Raw genomic sequence first — 19595 nt, 5'->3', positions numbered from 1 at the left:
TTTTGTGTCAGTGTGTGTGTGCGTGTGTGTGTGTGTGTGTGTGTGTGTGTGTGTGTGTGTGTGTGTGTGTGTGTGTGTGTGTGTGTGTGTGTGTGTGTGTGTGTGTGTGTGTGTGTGTGTGTGTGTGTGTGTGTGTGTGTGTGTGTGTGTGTGTGTGTGTTTTAAAGCAGCACCACTTATCACTATTTTTGCCTCAACATTTTTCTGTTTGTAGTGAAGAACCATTGTTTGCCTTGTAAAATCATACTCTTTATTTCCTAACGTTCACTTCAAGTTTAGTAAGAATCTCCCCGGTACACAGCATATCTTGTAGGATTGTGAGTGAATGGGTAATGTTTGGCGGTAACAGATGAAGGGGATTGAGGAGCAGCTCAGGGGTTCAGAGCTACATAAGGAGGTGCTGGCGTTACAGCGTAAGCTAGAGCTCCTGGCAGAGGAGAAGAGGGAGCACGAGGAGAGATGTTCCAAGGCTAAGGTGGAGGCCAAGGATCTCAAGTTTACTGGTGAGTGGCACAGCAGAATTGGAGGACTGCACACAGTAGCTGTACATGATCCCAGCAGGGAATGAGTGGGCTTTGTCAAAAGGTTAATGTTATTCTCATGGTTTGACAATGGGATTTCTACATGTATTCAACTGAAGCCAACCTTGGGTTTTAACTGTAGAGAAATGCACAGAACACCCTTAATTTGTTAGCAAAAGCAATGGACTGCAAAGAAACATATTCATTAGAGCACTTTATAATGCATTTGTAGGTTAATCATCTCAACCTGCAGTTCTCTAACCATTTTCTGAGCCATTTCCATTCATTTCAAGTGTTTGTAATGTTGAGCCTTTCCTAAATGGATGATGATGTACATCAAAACATTCTTCAGTTGTTAACAAAAGCAATGGACTAAAAACAGTGTTTCATGGAGCATTCAGAATACATTTTTGGGTTAATATTCTCCATTTCCATTCAGTTCGTAATATAATGTATTTTACACCTCCCTTAATGAATGGATGCTGATGCTACTCGTCCATTTGTCCTATTGAGCAGTTGAGGAGCTGCAGAAGAAGCTCCAGGCCCTTTCTAACCCTCCGCCTGCTCCAGCCCCTCCACCTCCGCCCCCGCCACCCCCTCCTCCACCACCAGCCCCACTCACCAACCCTCTCGGGTGAGATATGAACAAAATGGGAATCATTTACAATGTAAATTTTACATGAACTACATCTGCTTGAAGTAGTCATACTGGGGACCAGGCTTACTTCCTGGTCAGGACACATGGTCAGGAAAAACTCCCTATAGGGCCCTATATATGGTCCAAGGTCAACTCACTCTTTTCTGTTCCTTTACAGTTCACTGCTATTGATGATTCGCAAAAAGAAAAATATCAGTAGGGATATTCCATTAGTGGTTCAAGACTCAGCAAAGGAGCCAGGTACAGTAAACAGAAAAAAATCCTAAAATCTATATTTTAAGAGCTTTAACAAAATGTTCTTATAACCTCTCTTTGGTATGTCGTCGGTTGTAGCGTTTAACTGCAAGCACTGTATGATCTTATACTATTTAGTTTATTGTGCTGAACATTTGGACAGTAGTTCAAGAGTGTCGTTGTACAGCTCCCCCTTTCATGTAAACTACAGTGCATTCAGAAAGTATTCAGACCCTTTGATTTATTCCACATTTTGTTACTTTACAGCCGTATTTTAAAATTGATTAAATCGCTTTTTTCCCTCATCAATTAACACACTATAACCCATAATGACAAAGCATAAACAGTTATTTTGAATTTTTATTTTGCAAATTTGGAGGGGGAAAAAACAACTGAACTATTACATTTGCATAAGTATTCAGACCCGTTACTTAGTACTTTGTTGAAGCACCTTTGGCAGCGATTACAGCCTCGAGTCTTCTTAGGTGACGCTATAAGCTTGGCACACCTTATTTGGGGAGTTTCTCCCATTCTTCTCTGCAGATCCTCTCAAGCTCTGTCAGGTTAGATGGGGAACATTGCTGCACAGCTATTTTCAGGTCTCTCCAGAGATGTTTGATCGGGTTCAAGTCTGGGCTTTGGCTGGGCCACTCAAGGACAGTCAGAGACTTGTCCCGAAGCCACTCCTCCGTTGTCTTGGCTGTGTGCTTAGGGTCGTTGTCCTGTTGGAGGGTGAACCTTCGCCCCAGTCTGAGGTCCTGAGCGCTCTGGAGCAGTTTTTCATCAAGGATCTCACTGTACTTTGCACCGTTCATCTTTCCCTCGATCCTGACTAGTCTCCCAGTCCCTGCCACTGACAAACATCCCCACAGCATGATGCTGCCACCACCATGCTTCACCGTAGGGATGGTGCCAGGTTTACTCCAGATGTGACGCTTGGCATTCGGGCCAAAGAGTTCAATCTTTGTTTCATCAGACCAGAAAATCTTGTTTATCATGGTCTGAGAGTCCTTTAGGTGCCTTTTGGCAAGCTCCAAGGGAGCTGTCATGTGCCTTTTATTGAGTAGTGGCTTCCGTCTGCCCCCTCTACCATAAAGTACTGATTGGTGGAGTGCTGCAGAGATGATTGTCCTTCTGGAAGGTTCTCCCATCTCCACAGAGGAACTCTGGAGCGCTGTCCGAGTGACCATCGGGTTCTTGGTCACCTCCCATCTCCCACGATTGCTCAGTTTGGCCAGGCAGCCAGCGCTAGGAAGAGTCTTGATGGTTCCAAACTTTTTCCATTTAAGAATGATGGAGGCCACTGTGTTCTTGGATACCTTCAATGCTGCAGACATTTTTTGATCTGTGCCTCGACACAATCCTGTCTCGGAGTTCTATGGACAATTCCTTCGACCTCATGACTTTGTTTTTGCTATGATATGCACTGTCAACTGTGGGACCTTATATAGACAGGTGTGAGCCTTTCCAAATCATGTCCAATCAATTGAATTTACCACAGGTGGACTCCAATCAATTTGTAGAAACATCTTAAGAATGATCAATGAAAACAGGATGGACCTGAGCTCAATTTCGAGTCTCATAGCAAAGGGTCTGAATACTTATGTAAATACGGTATTGATGTTTTTTCTTTCTTTTTTTACAAAAAAAATCTAAAAACCTGTTTTCGTTTTTGTATTGTGTGTAGATTGATAAGGGGGGTTGATTTAATACATTTTTTAAGAAGGCTGTAACGTAACAAAATGTGGAAAAGTGGAAGGGGTCTGAATACTTTCCGAATGCACTATATGTAGCTAAGATGTACCGTCTGGAAGACTTGAATCTGTGACCCAATTGCTTCAGAGCCTATCACTATCGCAGAAGCTCTGATCTTTGGGTTGCACTTTATTTGGCTGGTGCCTATTATGTTTTAAACTAACATGGCTCTTATTGATACAGTACCCAGACGTCCACATTCAGACTTTGTACAACCTGTCCCATCCACAATCTCATCTGTTTCTCAGTCCATCCACATAGTTTGACTGTTTATAGTTTCCACTCTCTCATATTTCAGGTTTCACTCAGGTAGAATCACCTTGTCACGGTCTAATCTTGAATTTTGTTGACTACCATGTGCTCTGACCTTGGTTTTCTTGCAGTATCCATAATTGAAATTCAAATGTTTTATTGTTTTCTCATTTAAAACTGCATACAATACATTTTTCTTTCACAAATGTTCCCCTCCTCGATGCAATGTGTAGAAATTCCTCAGTGGAATTGAATGGCAGCTCGACTTAATTGAGGGCCATTATTTAACCCAAAATTAAGGTTGCTCTCAAAGTAATTTCTATTTTCCAGAATCACTATGGGTCAGTTGGGTCACTTTTGTATGAGGACTGTAGACATTAATAATTGAGTAGTTGAAGGACACCAGTCTGTGCTTTATGAGCATTTATTGGGGATGCATTGGGCATTGACGGGCCATGTTAGTTAAAGGCCCAGTACAGTCAAAAAGTAGATTTTTATGTGTATTATATATATTTCCACACTATGAGGTTGGAATAATATTGTGAATTTGTGAAAATTATGATAATGTCCTTTTAGTGTAAAAACTGTTTGAAAAGACCGAACTTTTCTTGTTGAACTGGATAAGAACTTTTCTTGTTGAACTGGATAAAAACATAATGGTTGTTGAAGGAGTACCGAAGCCATTTGTAAAGACCACTGTATGAACTGTTGTCCGTAATGTTTGCCTGCAATACTCACCTTCATGGAACGTGTAGACAGCAATAGAGGAGGATGGAGGTCATGTTTTTTATTAAATCTCCAACTAAAGTTGTACTCAAAATCCAATAAATAACCTGTGTGCTCTTTTTGTGTTGACTCCTAGAGATGGATATCAGGCAACAAGCTGTGGATGAGATGATGCAGAGAATCAAAAGGGGGGTTCACCTCCGACCCGTGGGCCAGGCCCTCAACAAAACCAAGCCCGTCCAGGTACATGCAGGATATAACTCACAAAGGGTCACCAACATTGTACCACTTCAGCTCAGAGAAAAGCTGAGTTTCTACATAAATGCACTCTTTTGTTACAGGTGAAATGGCTATATGACCTGTACAATCATGTTCATGGACCTGTGTCCTAAGAATAGTGTATGTGGTACTGAAGTGAGCTTGTTTTTGTACATTGTAAGACTTCTAAGCCATGTCTACATGGAGCTCTGTACATTATGTTTACCTTAGAGAAAAGCTGTGTTTCAACGGGAACACAGTGAAAGGCTTTAATGACCTGTCGGAATCATGTTCACGGGCCTGTATGTTTCTAAGTAGCATAGCGTCGCTGACGGAAAAAACCTTGTATCTCCATAATTGAAACTTCAGGAAATTGAAAAACTGCTCTATTTTACAAATAAGGTCCATACGACTATGTAAACTTCAGAAGCTATTTTGAACACATTGTCACATTCCAACAGGGATGACAGTGTGCTGTATGTGATTACCGCAAGAGCTTGTTTTTCTAAGTTCTTATGAGATCTCTAAGACATGTCAACATGTAGCACTTAGCACTCTGCCCACAGTTCTCTCAAAATTGGAGACCATTAGGACCTATACTTTACCCAAATCATTTTATAATGCGTAAATTGTCTGTTTGCATGCGAAATTAAATAATTATACACTATGTGGACATCTTTTTATTTTATGACCCTGTTTTAACCTGTATTCTGGTCTCTGTGGTACGAAGAGTGGTCTAGAAATACACTACAATGCTAACAGGTTCTGTAGGCTGAAACAGTGATTGGGATAAATGTGTCAAATATGTGCTGCTTATTTACCAAACCCATCTTTCCATCTGTCCTCATCCTCTTACCAGCGAGAAAGGGTACCCTCTAATTCTGCCATTCAGGAACTTAAAGGAATTCTGGTAATGGAACCTTTTAATAATAGCAGTAGTCCTTTTTGAGGTACTTTTCTTTTCCAAAATGTTGTTATTTGTTGTTGGTGATAAAACCATGATTTGTTAGACACTACAGTATACAAGCTACCAGAACAAACAATGTTTTATAATACATAGCTACTTTAAGTTGTTAGAGGTTATTCTCAAAACCATACCAGAATCTGTATCCCTTTTTGTTCCAACTGTACAGGACACTTTCAAAAGGCCCTCCCCCCACCTTAAAGTTGGATCTCCATCAACAAACACTGAGTCTGAGCTGGAGAGAGTTCTACAGAGACGACGGGGCGCATTCAAGACCTCACAGGAAAGTTGTGAGTTTTGTCTCCTTTAAAATATATACAACTGAAGAATGACAAGCCCGTACTTACTCTGGAGGGGGTTTCAGTGGCCGTAAAGATGACGATCAATATTGTTTCAATATTTGTCTATTTAGACAAAGGCAGTCTTATGTCCTGCTAATAGTTTCAGTACGAATAGCTAAAGGATGGGATCATGGAGCGAGTCTTGTGTAACAAGGAATAGGTAAGATGCCATCCGTAGTAGAGTATCATAACGGAACGTTTCTCTATTTGTTTTTGCTGTATTGTTATTATTAAATTTAACAAGTGATATTACATTTAGGAGAGAGACTATATATATGAGGCAAATTAATTTCCAGTAATTAATGCAAGAACAAGGTTATTGCCTTACTCCCTCCCCCTTTTGTAAATGTTATATAAATATCAATCATTTGCAAACACATGTTCTAATTATTTAATAATTATTTAGTGAAACAACATATTGCAAATCTCAAAATATGACATCTCATCTTCCACACAGCCCACCCATGTTTTGTAATATGGACACCACTTTCTGCTTTGCTGAGGAGGTGGTTCCTGGTAGTTGATTTAGTTAAATGTTAAATTATTTTACACTCCTCTGCAATGAATGAAACATATAAGAAGTTGTGCCGTGTTGCAAACATACCTACAGAATAATATCAGTTCTCTGTCACTGCAGATCAATCAGACAAATAGGTAAACATACTGTAGGCCTACAGTAGCAATTTCCAACTGTTGAATGTAGAAATACTGTGGATCTATATGTGATTGTGTTTGTGTCTGTCTCTGTCAAGGTTTGGCGTCCTCACCTCGTCCCTTCCCCAGCAGTGTTCTGGATGTCACCAGGGTGAGAGGGGACCATCCCCAGACCAAGCAGAACTCCCAGGACTCTGTCCCGCTCTAGGCCCACTCAGCTGACCTGAGTCCTTGCCACTAGCACCCCAGGGCCCTGGGTAAGTACGCCTCACAGGATGTCTCAACACCTGGAATCACTGCATAATTTACAATGAAGTTTAAGTCCCAAGACCCAACTGATCGAAAATGAGAAACTTACTTCTTTCTGTAAGATAAATCTCCTTTAGAGTAAGAACCAGTCTGGCCCTAGTTGTTTCTGATGATTACAGGAATAATTAGAGCCGCTCTTGAGATCCAGTGCACCGTGGCTTCATGTTGTATTAAGCTGTGATGTTTTCACACTGCTGCTTGTTTTGTTTTGGGGAGGGAGTGCACTACTGTATGAAGGATTACCATGGGGCGATTGATTTAGGTGAAATGAAATACTTTGTTCCCACAACCGGAGGCTTTGTTAAAATTTCTTTAATGGTGAAGGTGAAGCCCACATTTTTGACACAGTCTTTGTTTGCACTGAGAGGATCCGTCAGCCGGCTTTTGTAGCCTTGAACATTTGCCAAAGCAAGTATGTCTTTAAATTGGTCTGTCTAGACCAGTATTAACCTTGTAGCCTCCCAGTGAGCAATTACAGGGCACTGTGGCAGATTTTGTTTCCACTACTCCCCTTGCTCGATACTCCCCCAGTCTTTCATGGACCAAGATCATTTTTTTGTGCAGGTGTTATTTGAAGGCATTATTGTAAAGATTTTTTATAGCAGAATCTATTTTATAGCAGAATCTATAAAGAATTTCAAGCATGTAAATGCACATATAGCATCGTAACTGGTAGTACTGGAGCTTTAGATTTTAGTCAAATGCTTGGCATGTCAACTACAGGTTAAGCTGTTCTGCTAGGTGTTTGTTACGGAACAATTGGATTGGGATCAACTTGCTCTCAGAACGCCACAATGACCATCACGGTTAGTTGACCATGAGGATGGGCTTTTTTCACTCACCTGCACAAATTCATTGGACTATTTCTGAAGTGAGGGGGAAATGTGAGAGCCAGAAACAGGAGTGTGACGTCCCGTAGCCATTGTGTGGGGCACTAATTGAGGATTTGGGTCTCATTTGTCACTAAGGCACAATTTCCACTTGGAGCACAGTTGAAAGAAAGGGTCAAATCCCCCAAGATTGTGGAGGAAATTCAATTTGAGTGACTTTTCTTTCTGCCATCTTGTTTACATGTATACTATTTACCCCCCAAATCCTGTTTGAGTATAAAGTGTCTTGTGTTAGATTTATCTTCCAGGCGCCTCAAGGGGCTCAGACTTCATCTTAAGACCTATTGGCTCTGCACATTCATTCATCAGTGGACTGCCACAAAAATACAGACAGGGCTACAACATTGTTGGAAGAGGAAGTCACTTTGTCGTTTTATTTAACAGCAGAATTCCCCTCGACAATGGCCTTGCAGACAGAGGGATCAGTGAACAAGGGGATGTTGCTTGCACCAAGGACTTGGAAATGACTAATTGTGCAGACTGACATGTTTTTCTTATGACCCTCCATTTTCTCATGTTGAAGGAAGAGGAGGTTAACTAAGACTAAACTTAGATAACGTCCAAGGAGATGAGAGTGTCATTGAGCATCAGACATTGCTTGAGTAAGCCACTCTACGTGCTGGACAGACAGAAAGCGAGACAAAGAGAGAGCGAGAGCGAGAGAGCGAGAATACCTTAGTAATAATGGAAGTTATAGCAGGAAATGGTGCCACAGGCTGGGATTCAAACACAAACAACCTTCGCGCTGCGATCCTGATTCATAAATGTAAAATATTGCCTTGATTCCAACTGTGTTAACTGTCAAAATGCCAATAGAACTGGTACATCATTTAATTCAAACAGAAAATTAAGCATGCTTCAAGGGAGAAAACATTTTCATTGATTTGATGGCAGTTACTGCGGTTCCACCAAGTGCAGTGCGATGTCAGTAATCTGCGTTTCTTTGAATCCTGGCCTCAGTCTCTCCTCAACCTCTTTGAAATGATTGCACTTTAAAAAAGTATGTCATTGTAGGTCTTCAGTATTTCGTACGGAATCTGATTCTAGAAGTCACAAACAGTATCACCGACTACGGCCAGCTGATGCGTGCTCTCCTTGGAGCTGTTGTTTTCAGTCCATGGACAGCTCAACGTCGAAACAGAGTCCATGACCTGGCCTTTCCCTGCTTCCTCTTTAGCGATCTGCCGTCTGACATTGATTGACAAGCAGTAAAGATTCTGTCGATCAGGGCGACAATGTAATTAACCGGAGGCATGCTGTGTCCCTTTTTATTTTGGTGAGAGCCATCTTTACCGCTCTCTATTTCTGTCGCCATCAGCCAATACAATGCAACGTTTTGTTGTTTTTTTCCCCCCAGAGGGATTGGCAATTAGGAAGCCTCTTTTTAGTGTGTCTGGGAAACACTTAATTTAGCCTATTTTGTTAGTCATTCCGTTTATTTTCCAAACAGAGTAATTGCCTGGTGGGGAACCGTGGCTGCTCAGGGCCAATTCACACGGCTGCTTTCTCTCTGCCCGCTACGTCTGGCTATCCACACTCATTGATTAGAGGATGTCTGTAGATCCAGTGAACTCCCTAGCTCTCTCTCTCTTTCTCTTCTTCCTTGGCTTGTTTGGATGTTAAGTAGATGGTTATATGAACACAGAATATTCTCTCATCTTTATCAACAATTGTGTATTATATACCATAGTAGTTGAGGCAATGCCGAGCTAAGCACTTTAAAACCAAGTGAAATCCAGTCTATTACGATGCTTACAATCTTTAGTAAGTTGATATTCCAATTAAAATGCAAGTTTACTCATCCTAAAATGTTGTAACTACACAGGTATTCTTGATAACAGGAGTAATTGTGCTTTGTGCCATGTTCAGCTTTTCCTCAGATAGAATGATATGCCTACGTAAGTTACGATAAAGATAAGCCAAGTTAAATAAGTATGGAAAAACTATCCTTAAATCATAAATCAAGTATATTGATAGGTTAAATACAGTAATTAATGGATAAATCAATGTTGCATTTTCAGTTGAAAAGAACATGAATGAAGAACTCCTTTGACAGGCCCATTGAGGCAGGCCGTAAGTGCTCCAACACAGCTGTGTGGTGGCTCTCCCTGTCTGTTGGTGCACAAAGCACCTCTGAACCGTCTACTTCCCACTGGAACAACTGCCTCCTCTGTTACACTGACGCAGGGCATGCCGCAACTGTTAAGACCGCTGGTTTTGTCTTTAAAAAGGGCTACATAATAATTTCCTCTAGGAACTGTGTTTTGGAGTCGGATGAGGATATGACAAATTATGAAGGGGCCCTTTCTCAGTGTGTTGGCTTTAATCGGTGGTCAGCATAGAGTCGCTGTATGCTTTAGCCTTCTTTTGTGTCGGCTCTTTCAGATCCATCCGTCATCCTGTCAACATTGCTTAAAAATAGGATGTTTCCTAAACAATAACTTATATCAGCACTAACATGTTACACGAAGATATTGATTAATAGTGAGTTCCACTGATTGAGTAATAGTGAGTGCCACTAATATCAAATATTTTTATGTCAGTATCAAACTATTCCAGTACTTCGGTGGATTTCTAATCAAGGTCGATTTTAAAATTGCTTTACACTCAAAACGCTTGTTAAGATGGATGTGTATAAATTGTTGGTCTTGCTCAGTGTTTCTCATCTATGTTCCTTTTCATCTATTTCTTTTTAGACAAGAGACCTGCACCTGTCAATGCTGCAGTCAGCTCTCTGGTGAAGGAAAGAAGACCTCAGAGTACAAAGCCTGTCTGGTGTCCCCACTGCACTATACAGGGTTTGGGAGTAATGAACTACATTTGGTCCAACTAGTAATTGAATTACATTTTGCAGTAGGTTGGTGGTAGTTAAACTAAATTCAAACCTAAGTAGTGTTTTCAGTAGTTAACACATTTCTTGCCATGTAGCGGTGTAGCTAACTCCTGGAACTACACACTACTTTTTTTCCAAAATGAAAAGATAATATGGGTGAAGTAGGCAATATTTTCCTTTCTTTTTCAGCATCAGACCTGCCTAATTCTCACTTGAAACACAGTTGTTGTGTTTAATAGGCTAAATTACACATTCAGATGTACATATGATAATTTTTCACTAAGTAGTTTGGATGTAGTGAACTACTTTTTCAAAGTAACTTCAGTTAATTAAACTATATTTTTCTTAAGGCTAGCTTTAGTTTAGCTTAAATTCTTCCAGTGTGAAGTAATTGGTAGCTTGGTAGACTATATTTTCAGAGAGCTACCCCAACACTGGCATTATAACAAAAATGGAAAAGTTGTCATAAACCACATAAAAAATAATGGTTATTAAATGGGCAGGTTTATTAAAAATAATCGTGACCACAGTGTCTTACATAATCTTTTTTGTATGTGTGTGTATTTTTTATTCTTTGGAATTTGCAAATATATGTGAAAATATCATTTTCTGTTCATTCCAGAATATGTGATGCCAAATTATTGTGATTCCTTTGTGGTCATTTTGATCAATTCAGTTTTGTTTCCAAAGAAAAATACAGATCAGCGCTGCATTTGGTTAGCGTGAAACCTTTTTGCACTAAGTGACGACTGAAAATTCATTCATTTTAATATGGGAAGAAATGTAATGGTGTATCATTTAAATAGATTGTATGAGCGATTCATTTTAAGACTTGTAATTACATTAGATTGACGTAAACATAAATCGAAAATGTCATTTTGGAATAAAACACTATGGTATTCATTTAATCCTTTTAATCCTCAAGAATACTATGTAAATAACTGCTCCTCCGTTTCTCCAACAAAGAGCGAGGATGTGTCTTTTCTTAAATCTGCAGACAGAAAACAAGTGAAATAAGTTGAATGGACAACAAAGGCTTTAAAAAGGCCAAAGTGAAACTAGCCAATGCATGACAGTCTATTGAACATGTTCTGTAGAGGTCTGTGCACATTGAACATGTCCCTCCTCGCTCCAGGCCCCTCTATTCTAGGTCTGTGATGATTTCTACTGCTGTGACAGCACTAAAAATATATATATTCCACATAGCCAGAGCCAAACGATATACAAGAGTCCTGTATATGCAATTGGTGCAGAAGTTAATTCTTTATTTTATACAAAGATGAACTCGCTTTTCAGTAATTGCCCAATATCCCTGTCCCTTTTTTGGGAGGCGTAATTAGGTGGCCAATTAACAGAACCAAGGTAGGGTTTTTTCGCCAGCTCCTTTTCCCCCTCTTCATGATTCCTGACACACAGTTTCCTTTCACGTCCAGGGAGAAATGTATTCTCACCAGCCCAGCCATTACTGCCTCTCCTACCCATAGCTTTGTCTAGCCCCCTCTTTCTACTGGCTGAAAAGGCGAGAGGAAAAAGCCATACCCAGTATTCCCTGCTGGGCCAATTCTTCCTCTATAGAAATCAGACGGTTGTATTTAGTCAGCCGCTCTCCACGACTCAGACCTCCCAGTTTGACATACCCAACTCCCAGGCCTACGACCTGAGGGAGAGAGAGAAACGCACAATGACAAGAGTTTACGGGCGCCGAGTGCCAACGTGCGACGACTGCTCATCGCCAAGGGACGGAGAAGACGCCGTCACTTGGCTTTGTTTTGGTGTGAGTACACAATGACAGGCAAACTGTTTATTATATCACTTCAATAGAGGTTCTTGGGCCTTGTAAATACAGACATTTGTATTATAAAACTTGTACAGAGCAGAATACATACATAAGTGATGCAATGGATTGTCAGACTGAAATTTGCAGATTTTCAGTCCAACACATTACTAGATAAAGACAGACAGCGAGAGAGACATGTAAACATATAGATCTAAAGAGAATGACTAAGCCTCACCACATCTGCGAGTGAGTTGTCACTGCAGGGCTCACCACACGTCGTTCCAATTATTACCTCACCTGACATACAAAAAGACACACACACACACACACACACACACACACACACACACACACACATAAAAGTAACCTGTATTACCAGGTCAATGAATCAACTCTTTACACCAGGGATGGGCAACTTTTGAAGGGCCTCGGATCAACCCCCCCTCTTAACTATTTTTATGTCAGTCACTGATAGTCAGTCAATTAGCCAATGTCAGCTAAAAAAAAAATGATTGTAAAGTTAGTTTAGCAGCCAGCTATCTAAACTTGTCAAATTACTGACCGGGGGGCCCCCATTGATTTTATTAGTCAGTTTCACTCAGATATCATATTGAAAACTGCAAACATTTCTCCCACCCTGTGGCAAAATGAGTAGAATTGCAGCAAACGTACTTCAAAACGGCAACATTTTCTCTACAGCCCATGGGAAAATGTGTAGAATTGCACAAAATTAACTCTAAAACGTTTATTTTGTATTTTCTTTTAGCTCTGCTGTCAAGAAGGGGGCTCGTAATGCGTTAAAAAATAATAATAATTATGTGACCCCCACCCTATCAAAGTTGCCCATCCCTGCTTTACACTATCTGTCATTACAGGGGTTCCTCTGAAAAACAGTGCATTCCCCAAAATAAGCATGAACAAACTAACAAACCATAGTTTCATATAGAAGAACATTAATTTGAGTGAGATCTTAAGAACAAAGATAATCTCGGACACCCAGAACTAAAATCTTGCGTAATTGCGTCAGATGCTCAATTGAGTTCAAGGGGAGGCGGGTTAGAAAATATACTAACGAAACTAGCGAAGTCTCCACCCCTCTAATCGTGAACTCTCTGACAGTTCAAGCAAGTCTATGGGCCAAATGTCCCCTCCCATTCAGAAATTCAAAAGATGCGAGCACCTGCGGAATCATCATTTGGCCAAATGATCAGTGGCGAAAAATCTGCATACCGGAAACAAAGTTCCTCGTTAGTCGTCGCATCCCACAGTCTGTAGACAGATAATACTACCATTTATGCTACATGCATCTGTCCATGAGAGATTAGGACAAAGGTAAACTGACTGAACATCATTTTGGGTCCCATGACCTTTAACAGTATAAGTATCGTCGGGTTGCATCATTCGATCGATATATGGCCCACGCAGACATTAATTTGTAAAATGTTCGATTCGGCAGGACTCAAATGGGAAAATCTTCGTTTGAGGAGCCATGTAAGTTGGCGTGTCTCACACATCAGCTATTTATTCCAAAATATTTATACTGTCATGTTCATACTACTGTTTCTATTCACACTATTGATGTTGTGATGGCAATTATTATTGGTCAATCTGGCCAATATGATGGTTTATTCCCCTAGCATGGATTTGACCTCCAATTTTTCTTGACATTCCATCAATAAAATGTTGCACACTGTACATTTGACCTACATTAGGACAATGAGTCATGTATTAGTAAACAAAAGCTCTATGTAAAACTCCATCAGTGGCTCCCTTTGTGCTCTGTGGTGACATGGGTCAGGTCGGTGACTTTATTGGTCTGATTCAGGATGTACCCCTGGAAGAGATGGGGCGTCTTCCTGTGAGCCGTGACACTGGGGCTTAGAGGAGATGTCAGAGAGCAGGCTGCAGGAGGCTCCAGCCACACTGCTCAGTCTCTCCTACTGCTCCTTACACATCGGGTCACACACACACCATGAGTTTCTATAAGCACACCAACACATGTCTTTCATTTACTGTGGATGTGTGTTCGGAGGGTGGTTCACGTCTTACCTCTTTTTGCAGAGGATCGATCAGGGCTACGACTGCTGGGTATTTACTAATCAAAGCCTCATCCACTAGTTCATCTGGAGATTTGGGGGTTCCTGTAATAACTTCATACTTTCCTTTTGGCTGTAGAGGAGCAAAGAGGGAGAAAATAAAATCTAACTTCAAAGTAGTCTTTTTCCAGCTTATATTTTGTTTTGAATAACTACAGTATGTCAACATCAAATTCTAATTTTAACTAACAAAATCATTATTGAAGGTTAAACATTGGTTTCAATGGGAAATCAAATCAAATGTTATTTGTCACATGCTTACTTGAGGGCCCTTCCCAACGATGCAGAGAGAAATAAATAATAATATAATAATAAGTAATTATAACTTGGCTATATATACAAGGGGTACCAGTACTGAGTCAATGTGCAGGGGTACGAGGTAATTGAGGTAGATAGCTACATATTCTGTAACTAAGAATAAAGTGCCTAGGCAACAGGATAGATAATAAACAGTAGCAGCAGCGTATGTGGTGAGTCAAAAAAGTTAGTGCAAAAAGGGTAATTGCAGATAGTCTAGGTTGCTATTGGTTAACTATTTAGCAGTCTTATGGCTTGGGGTTAGAAGCTGTTCAGGGTTTTGTTGATTCCAGACTTGGTGCATCGATACCATTTGCTGTACCCGCATATAGAGTTGTACGCAAGGGCACACTGTGCGTGTTTTAACGTTCTGTTTACATACATAACCCATTATGTTGTGAGCAGCACAGTTTACTGCCAATGGACCTCCTTTCCAAGTGCCAATCCAAGATTGTTAGACGCTTCCGTAATTAGATCTAGAGGCTGCTTAGGACTCAACAAATAAGGCTCCAGAGTACAGGCTGGAAAGAGAAGGAATGTCTAGTCAGCCATCATAAATGTACACAGTGTCATCGTTAATAATATGCATATATCTGGGGAAAGAAGTGCTGGATCATACTGTATGTGAGAGATTCTACATTTCCTCCTGCAAAGCTACTGGGTATGTAGGCTTTTGCTCCAGCCCTGCTCTAACACACCAGATTCAGCTCACCCAGTAATTCTCCAGGAGGAGGGGTTGCCACCTCTAATGAACGTTAATGATATTTCAAATTCGTGTACTTTAATTAGGTTAGCGGGTATGAATAGGATTTAGACGTTCCTGTTTCCAAAGCTTTTGAAGGTATTACATGGGATATATTTAACCCACCATCAATAATATTGTTAATCCTATAAATGTAGGCCGCGAGCTGTTATCGTCTCATCTTGTGATGTCCATCACATAATAAAATAGGGAAAGCGATTTCCTATCGACAACCTTTAATCTATTCCCAGTTAGATAGTGCCTCTAGTGCTAAACACAGGACGTTGCTGAGGGGAGGACGGCTCATAATAATGTCTGGAATGGAGTTAATGGAATGGTATCAATCCCATGGAAACCATGTGTTTCAGGAGTCCGATGTCATTCTAATAATTCCGTTCCGTCCATTACTATCAGCCCATCCTCCCCAGTTAAGGTACCACCAACCTCCTGTGGCACTGCTAAACCATAGACAGACGGTATTGAATTGATTCTAACTTTGAAGAACGTAACTACAACGTTGAAATTGTGATATACTCAGAGAGTTGTCATGTAATGTATATATTCAGTCTTAAAAATAAATCATAAGCTCCCTATACTGTACAGTAGATCCACTATACCAGGCTCTGCCGCAATGTTCCTTACCCCTGTTTTTGAAGCAATGTTCATTATTTGAATCATCTCCTTTTGAAGCTCGAGGACCATTGTGATGATCTGTTGGGGGAGTACGGATCGTTTTAGGTAAATGTTTCTTTATACTATGTACAGTGCCGTGCAAAATTATTTGCCCTCTTTCTGATTTTCGAAAATTCTTGTGCATATTTTTGATACTGAATGTTATCAGATCTTCAACCAAAACCTATTATTAGATAAAGGGAACCTGAGTTTACAAATAAAACAAATTGATACTTATTTAATTTAATGAACAGTTATGCAACACACAATGCCCCTGTGTGAAAAGGTAATTGCCCCCTTACACTCAATAACTGGTTGTGCCACCTTTAGCTGCAATGACTGTAACCAAACACTTCCTGTAGGTGTTGATCAGTCTCTCACATTGCTGTGGAGGAATTTTGACCCACTCTTGCATGCAGAACTGCTTTAACTCAGCGACATTTGTGGGTTTTAAAGCATGAACTGCTCGTTTCAGGTCCTGACACAATATCTCAATCGGGTTTAGATATGGACTTTGACTAGGCCATTACAAAACTTCAGATTTGTTGCTTTTTAACAACAACAAAAAAATTCTTTAAAAAAAATAAATAATTTTATCCCCTTTTCTCCCCAATTTTCGTGGTATCCAATCGCTAGTAATTACTATCTTGTCTCATCGCTACAACTCCCGTACGGGCTCGGGAGAGACGAAGGTCGAAAGCCATGCGTCCTCCGAGGCACAACCCAACCAAGCCGCACTGCTTCTTTTAACACAGCGCGCCTCCAACCCGGAAGCCAGCCGCACCAATGTGTCGGAGGAAACACCGTGCACCTGGCCCCCTTGGTTAGCGCGCACTGCGCCCAGCCCGCCACAGGAGTCGCTGGAGTGCGATGAGACAAGGAAATCCCTACCGGCCAAACCCTCCCTAACCCGGACGACGCTAGCCCAATTGTGCGTCTCCCCACGGACCTCCCGGTCGCGGCCGGCTGCGACAGAGCCTGGGGGCGAACCCAGAGACTCTGGTGGCGCAGTTAGCACTGCGATGCAGTGCCCTAGACCACTGCGCCACCCGGGAGGCCGCTTTTTAACCATTTTCATGTAGACTTGATTGTGTGTTTTGGATCATTGTCTTGCTGAATGACCCAGTTGCGCTTCAGCTTCAGCTCACAGACAGATGGCCTAACATTCTCCTGTAGAATTCCCTGATACAGAACAGAATCCATGGTTCCTTCTATTAAGGCAAGTCGTCCAGGTCCTGAGGCAGCAAAGCACCCCCAAACCGTCACACTACCACCACCATGCTCGACCGTTGGTATGAGGTTCTTACTGTGGATTGCAGTGTTTGGGTTTTCACCAGACATAATGGGACCCATCTCATCCAAAAAGTTGACTCAAGTTTGCCAAAAAAGCCATTGGAAGCACCTGGGTGGTTGTCAAGACTCCTGGAAGAATGTTCTATGGACAGATGAGTCAGAAGTATAACTTCTTGGACGACATGCGTTCCATTATGCCTGGCGAAAACCAAACACTGCATTTCACAGTAAGAACCTTCTACCAATGGTCAAGCATGGTGGGTGTAGTGTGATGGTTTGGGGATACCCATATCACCTCCCTGATCAAGGCCCTTTTCCCCTGATTGCTCAGTTTGGCTGGGTGGCCAGCTCTAGGAAGAGTCTTGGGGGTTACAAACTCCTTCCATTTAAGAATGATGGAGGCCACTGTGTTCTTGGGGACCTTCAATGCTGCAGACATTTTTTGGTACCCTTCCCCAGATCTGTGCCTCGACTCAATCATGTCTCAGAGCTCTACGGACAATTCCTTCGACCTCATGGCTTGGTTTTTGCTCTGACATGCGCTGTCAATTGTGGGACCTTATATAGACAGGTGTGAGCCTTTCCAAATCCTGTACTATCAATTGGATTTACCACAGGTGGACACCAGTCAAGTTGTAAAAACATCTCAAGGATGATCAATGGAAACAGGATGCACCTGAGCTCAATTTCGAGTCTCACAGCAAAGGGTCTGAATACTTATGTAAATAAGGTATTTTTTAAATATTTTTTTTTATACATTTGCTGAAATTTCTAAACCAGTTTTCTCTTTGTCATGAGGGAAACAAATTATTTAATACATTTTAGAATAAGGCTGTAATGTAACAAAATGTGGGGAAAGGGAAGGGGTCTGAATACTTTCTGATGCAGTGTAGATGCTTCTACATCTGCATTGCTTACTCTGGGGTTTTAGGCTGGGTTTCTGTTCTTTATTTTTATTTATAAAAATAAAAAAATCCTTTATTTAACAAATAAGTCAGGCAAGTCAGTTAAGAACATTAAGAACAAATTCTTATTTACAATGACTGCCTACCAAAAGGCCTCCTGCGGGGACAGGGGCTGGGATTAAAAATTAAAATAAATTCAATAAAAATATAGGACAAAACACACCACGACAAAAGAGAAAACACAACACTACAAAAAGAGAGACCTAAGACAACAACACAACATGGCAGCAGCACAACATGGTAGCAGGACAAAACAGGGTACAAATATTATTGGGCACAGACAACAGCACAAAGGGCAAGAAGGTAGAGACAACAATACATCACGCAAAGCAGCCACAACGATCAGTAAGAGTGTCCATGATTGAGTCTTTGAATGAAGAGATTTAGATAAAACTGTCCAGTTTGAGTGTTTGTTGCAGCTCGTTCCAGTCGTTAGCTGCAGCGAACTGAAAAGAGGAGCGACCCAGGCATGTGTTTGGGGACTTTTAACAGAAAGTGACTGGCAGAACGGGTGTTGTATGTGGTGGATTGATTGAAGATGGTCAATATTATTATTAAACACTTTTTTTTTTACTACATGCTACATGTACAATATGACAACTAGATGAAATAGCCTCCCTTAACACCCACACATATATCTGCCATTGCCTTCAAGTCTCTCATTCCTGATCAATGACCTACATCACATTGCATAACATAGCATGGTGTGTGTCAGTGTGCGTGCTCAAAGGGGAGCTCACTAACCTGTTTGTTCCTCAGAACTTTGATGTACTTGTACAGGGGCATGTCTTGTTGTAGAGCCCCAATCTTGGCCACAGCCATGGACACTGAACCGATGGCCATGCTGCCAGGCAGGACCAGCTCTGGAGGCGGGATGGGCTTCTCTGTCCTGCTTCTTTTCTGCCTGGAATACCAGAAATAAACTTAATCTGCCACAATGTTGTTACACAACTTGAGAGGAAGAACAATTTCCAAAAGTGACTGTCTGAGAGGCCAGCCCTCCCACAGGGACTCTCTTACAAGACAATGCTTTATCTGTCACTAGAGAGTGGGGAAGAGGAGGAGATGATTTACCTCAGGGGACCACTAGGGAAATAAGCCAGAGACATGAGTGCATTGGACCAGAGGCTTCAACCGAGATTCTCTGTGGAGCTGGGAGCTAATACTTGCAGAGCTAGCTCTTCAAATAACACCTAAAATAACACCTCTCAATGTGTCTCCAAGGTGTAAACTTCAGCGGCACACTTAACCTGCACATGACCTCTTTACGCATACTTAAAACACATGGTCCCTCTGAGGTATTTTATTGAGAACAAGCTAATGTTTTGAAAGGAAAGCATCCATTGGTAATGTGATGT

The 19595-nt window shown here is 41.2% G+C and overlaps 1 protein-coding gene and 1 pseudogene across 1 annotated transcript in view; one reads left to right on the top strand and one right to left on the bottom strand.

Annotated features, from left to right (window-relative positions):
• The window catches only part of shtn1 (shootin 1), a 55245-nt gene extending 43942 nt beyond the window's left edge, over nt 1-11303 (top strand). Inside the window, exons 10-17 of the mRNA XM_055902228.1 lie at nt 350-503; nt 1038-1155; nt 1337-1419; nt 4283-4389; nt 5264-5314; nt 5538-5658; nt 6462-6620; nt 10259-11303. Of these exons, the coding sequence (XP_055758203.1) occupies nt 350-503; nt 1038-1155; nt 1337-1419; nt 4283-4389; nt 5264-5314; nt 5538-5658; nt 6462-6571 (744 nt within the window). The 3' untranslated portion in view covers nt 6572-6620; nt 10259-11303. The remainder of the gene's footprint in view (nt 1-349; nt 504-1037; nt 1156-1336; nt 1420-4282; nt 4390-5263; nt 5315-5537; nt 5659-6461; nt 6621-10258) is intronic.
• Nucleotides 11279-19346, bottom strand: LOC129835930 (enolase 4-like; annotated as a pseudogene).
• Nucleotides 19347-19595: the final 249 nt, after the last annotated feature.

The sequence above is a fragment of the Salvelinus fontinalis genome, chromosome 37 (assembly GCF_029448725.1).
Source record: "Salvelinus fontinalis isolate EN_2023a chromosome 37, ASM2944872v1, whole genome shotgun sequence".
NCBI classification, from domain to species: domain Eukaryota; kingdom Metazoa; phylum Chordata; class Actinopteri; order Salmoniformes; family Salmonidae; genus Salvelinus; species Salvelinus fontinalis.
Note: the sequence above shows the minus strand (reverse complement) of the source record. Positions and strands in the feature narration are given on the sequence as shown.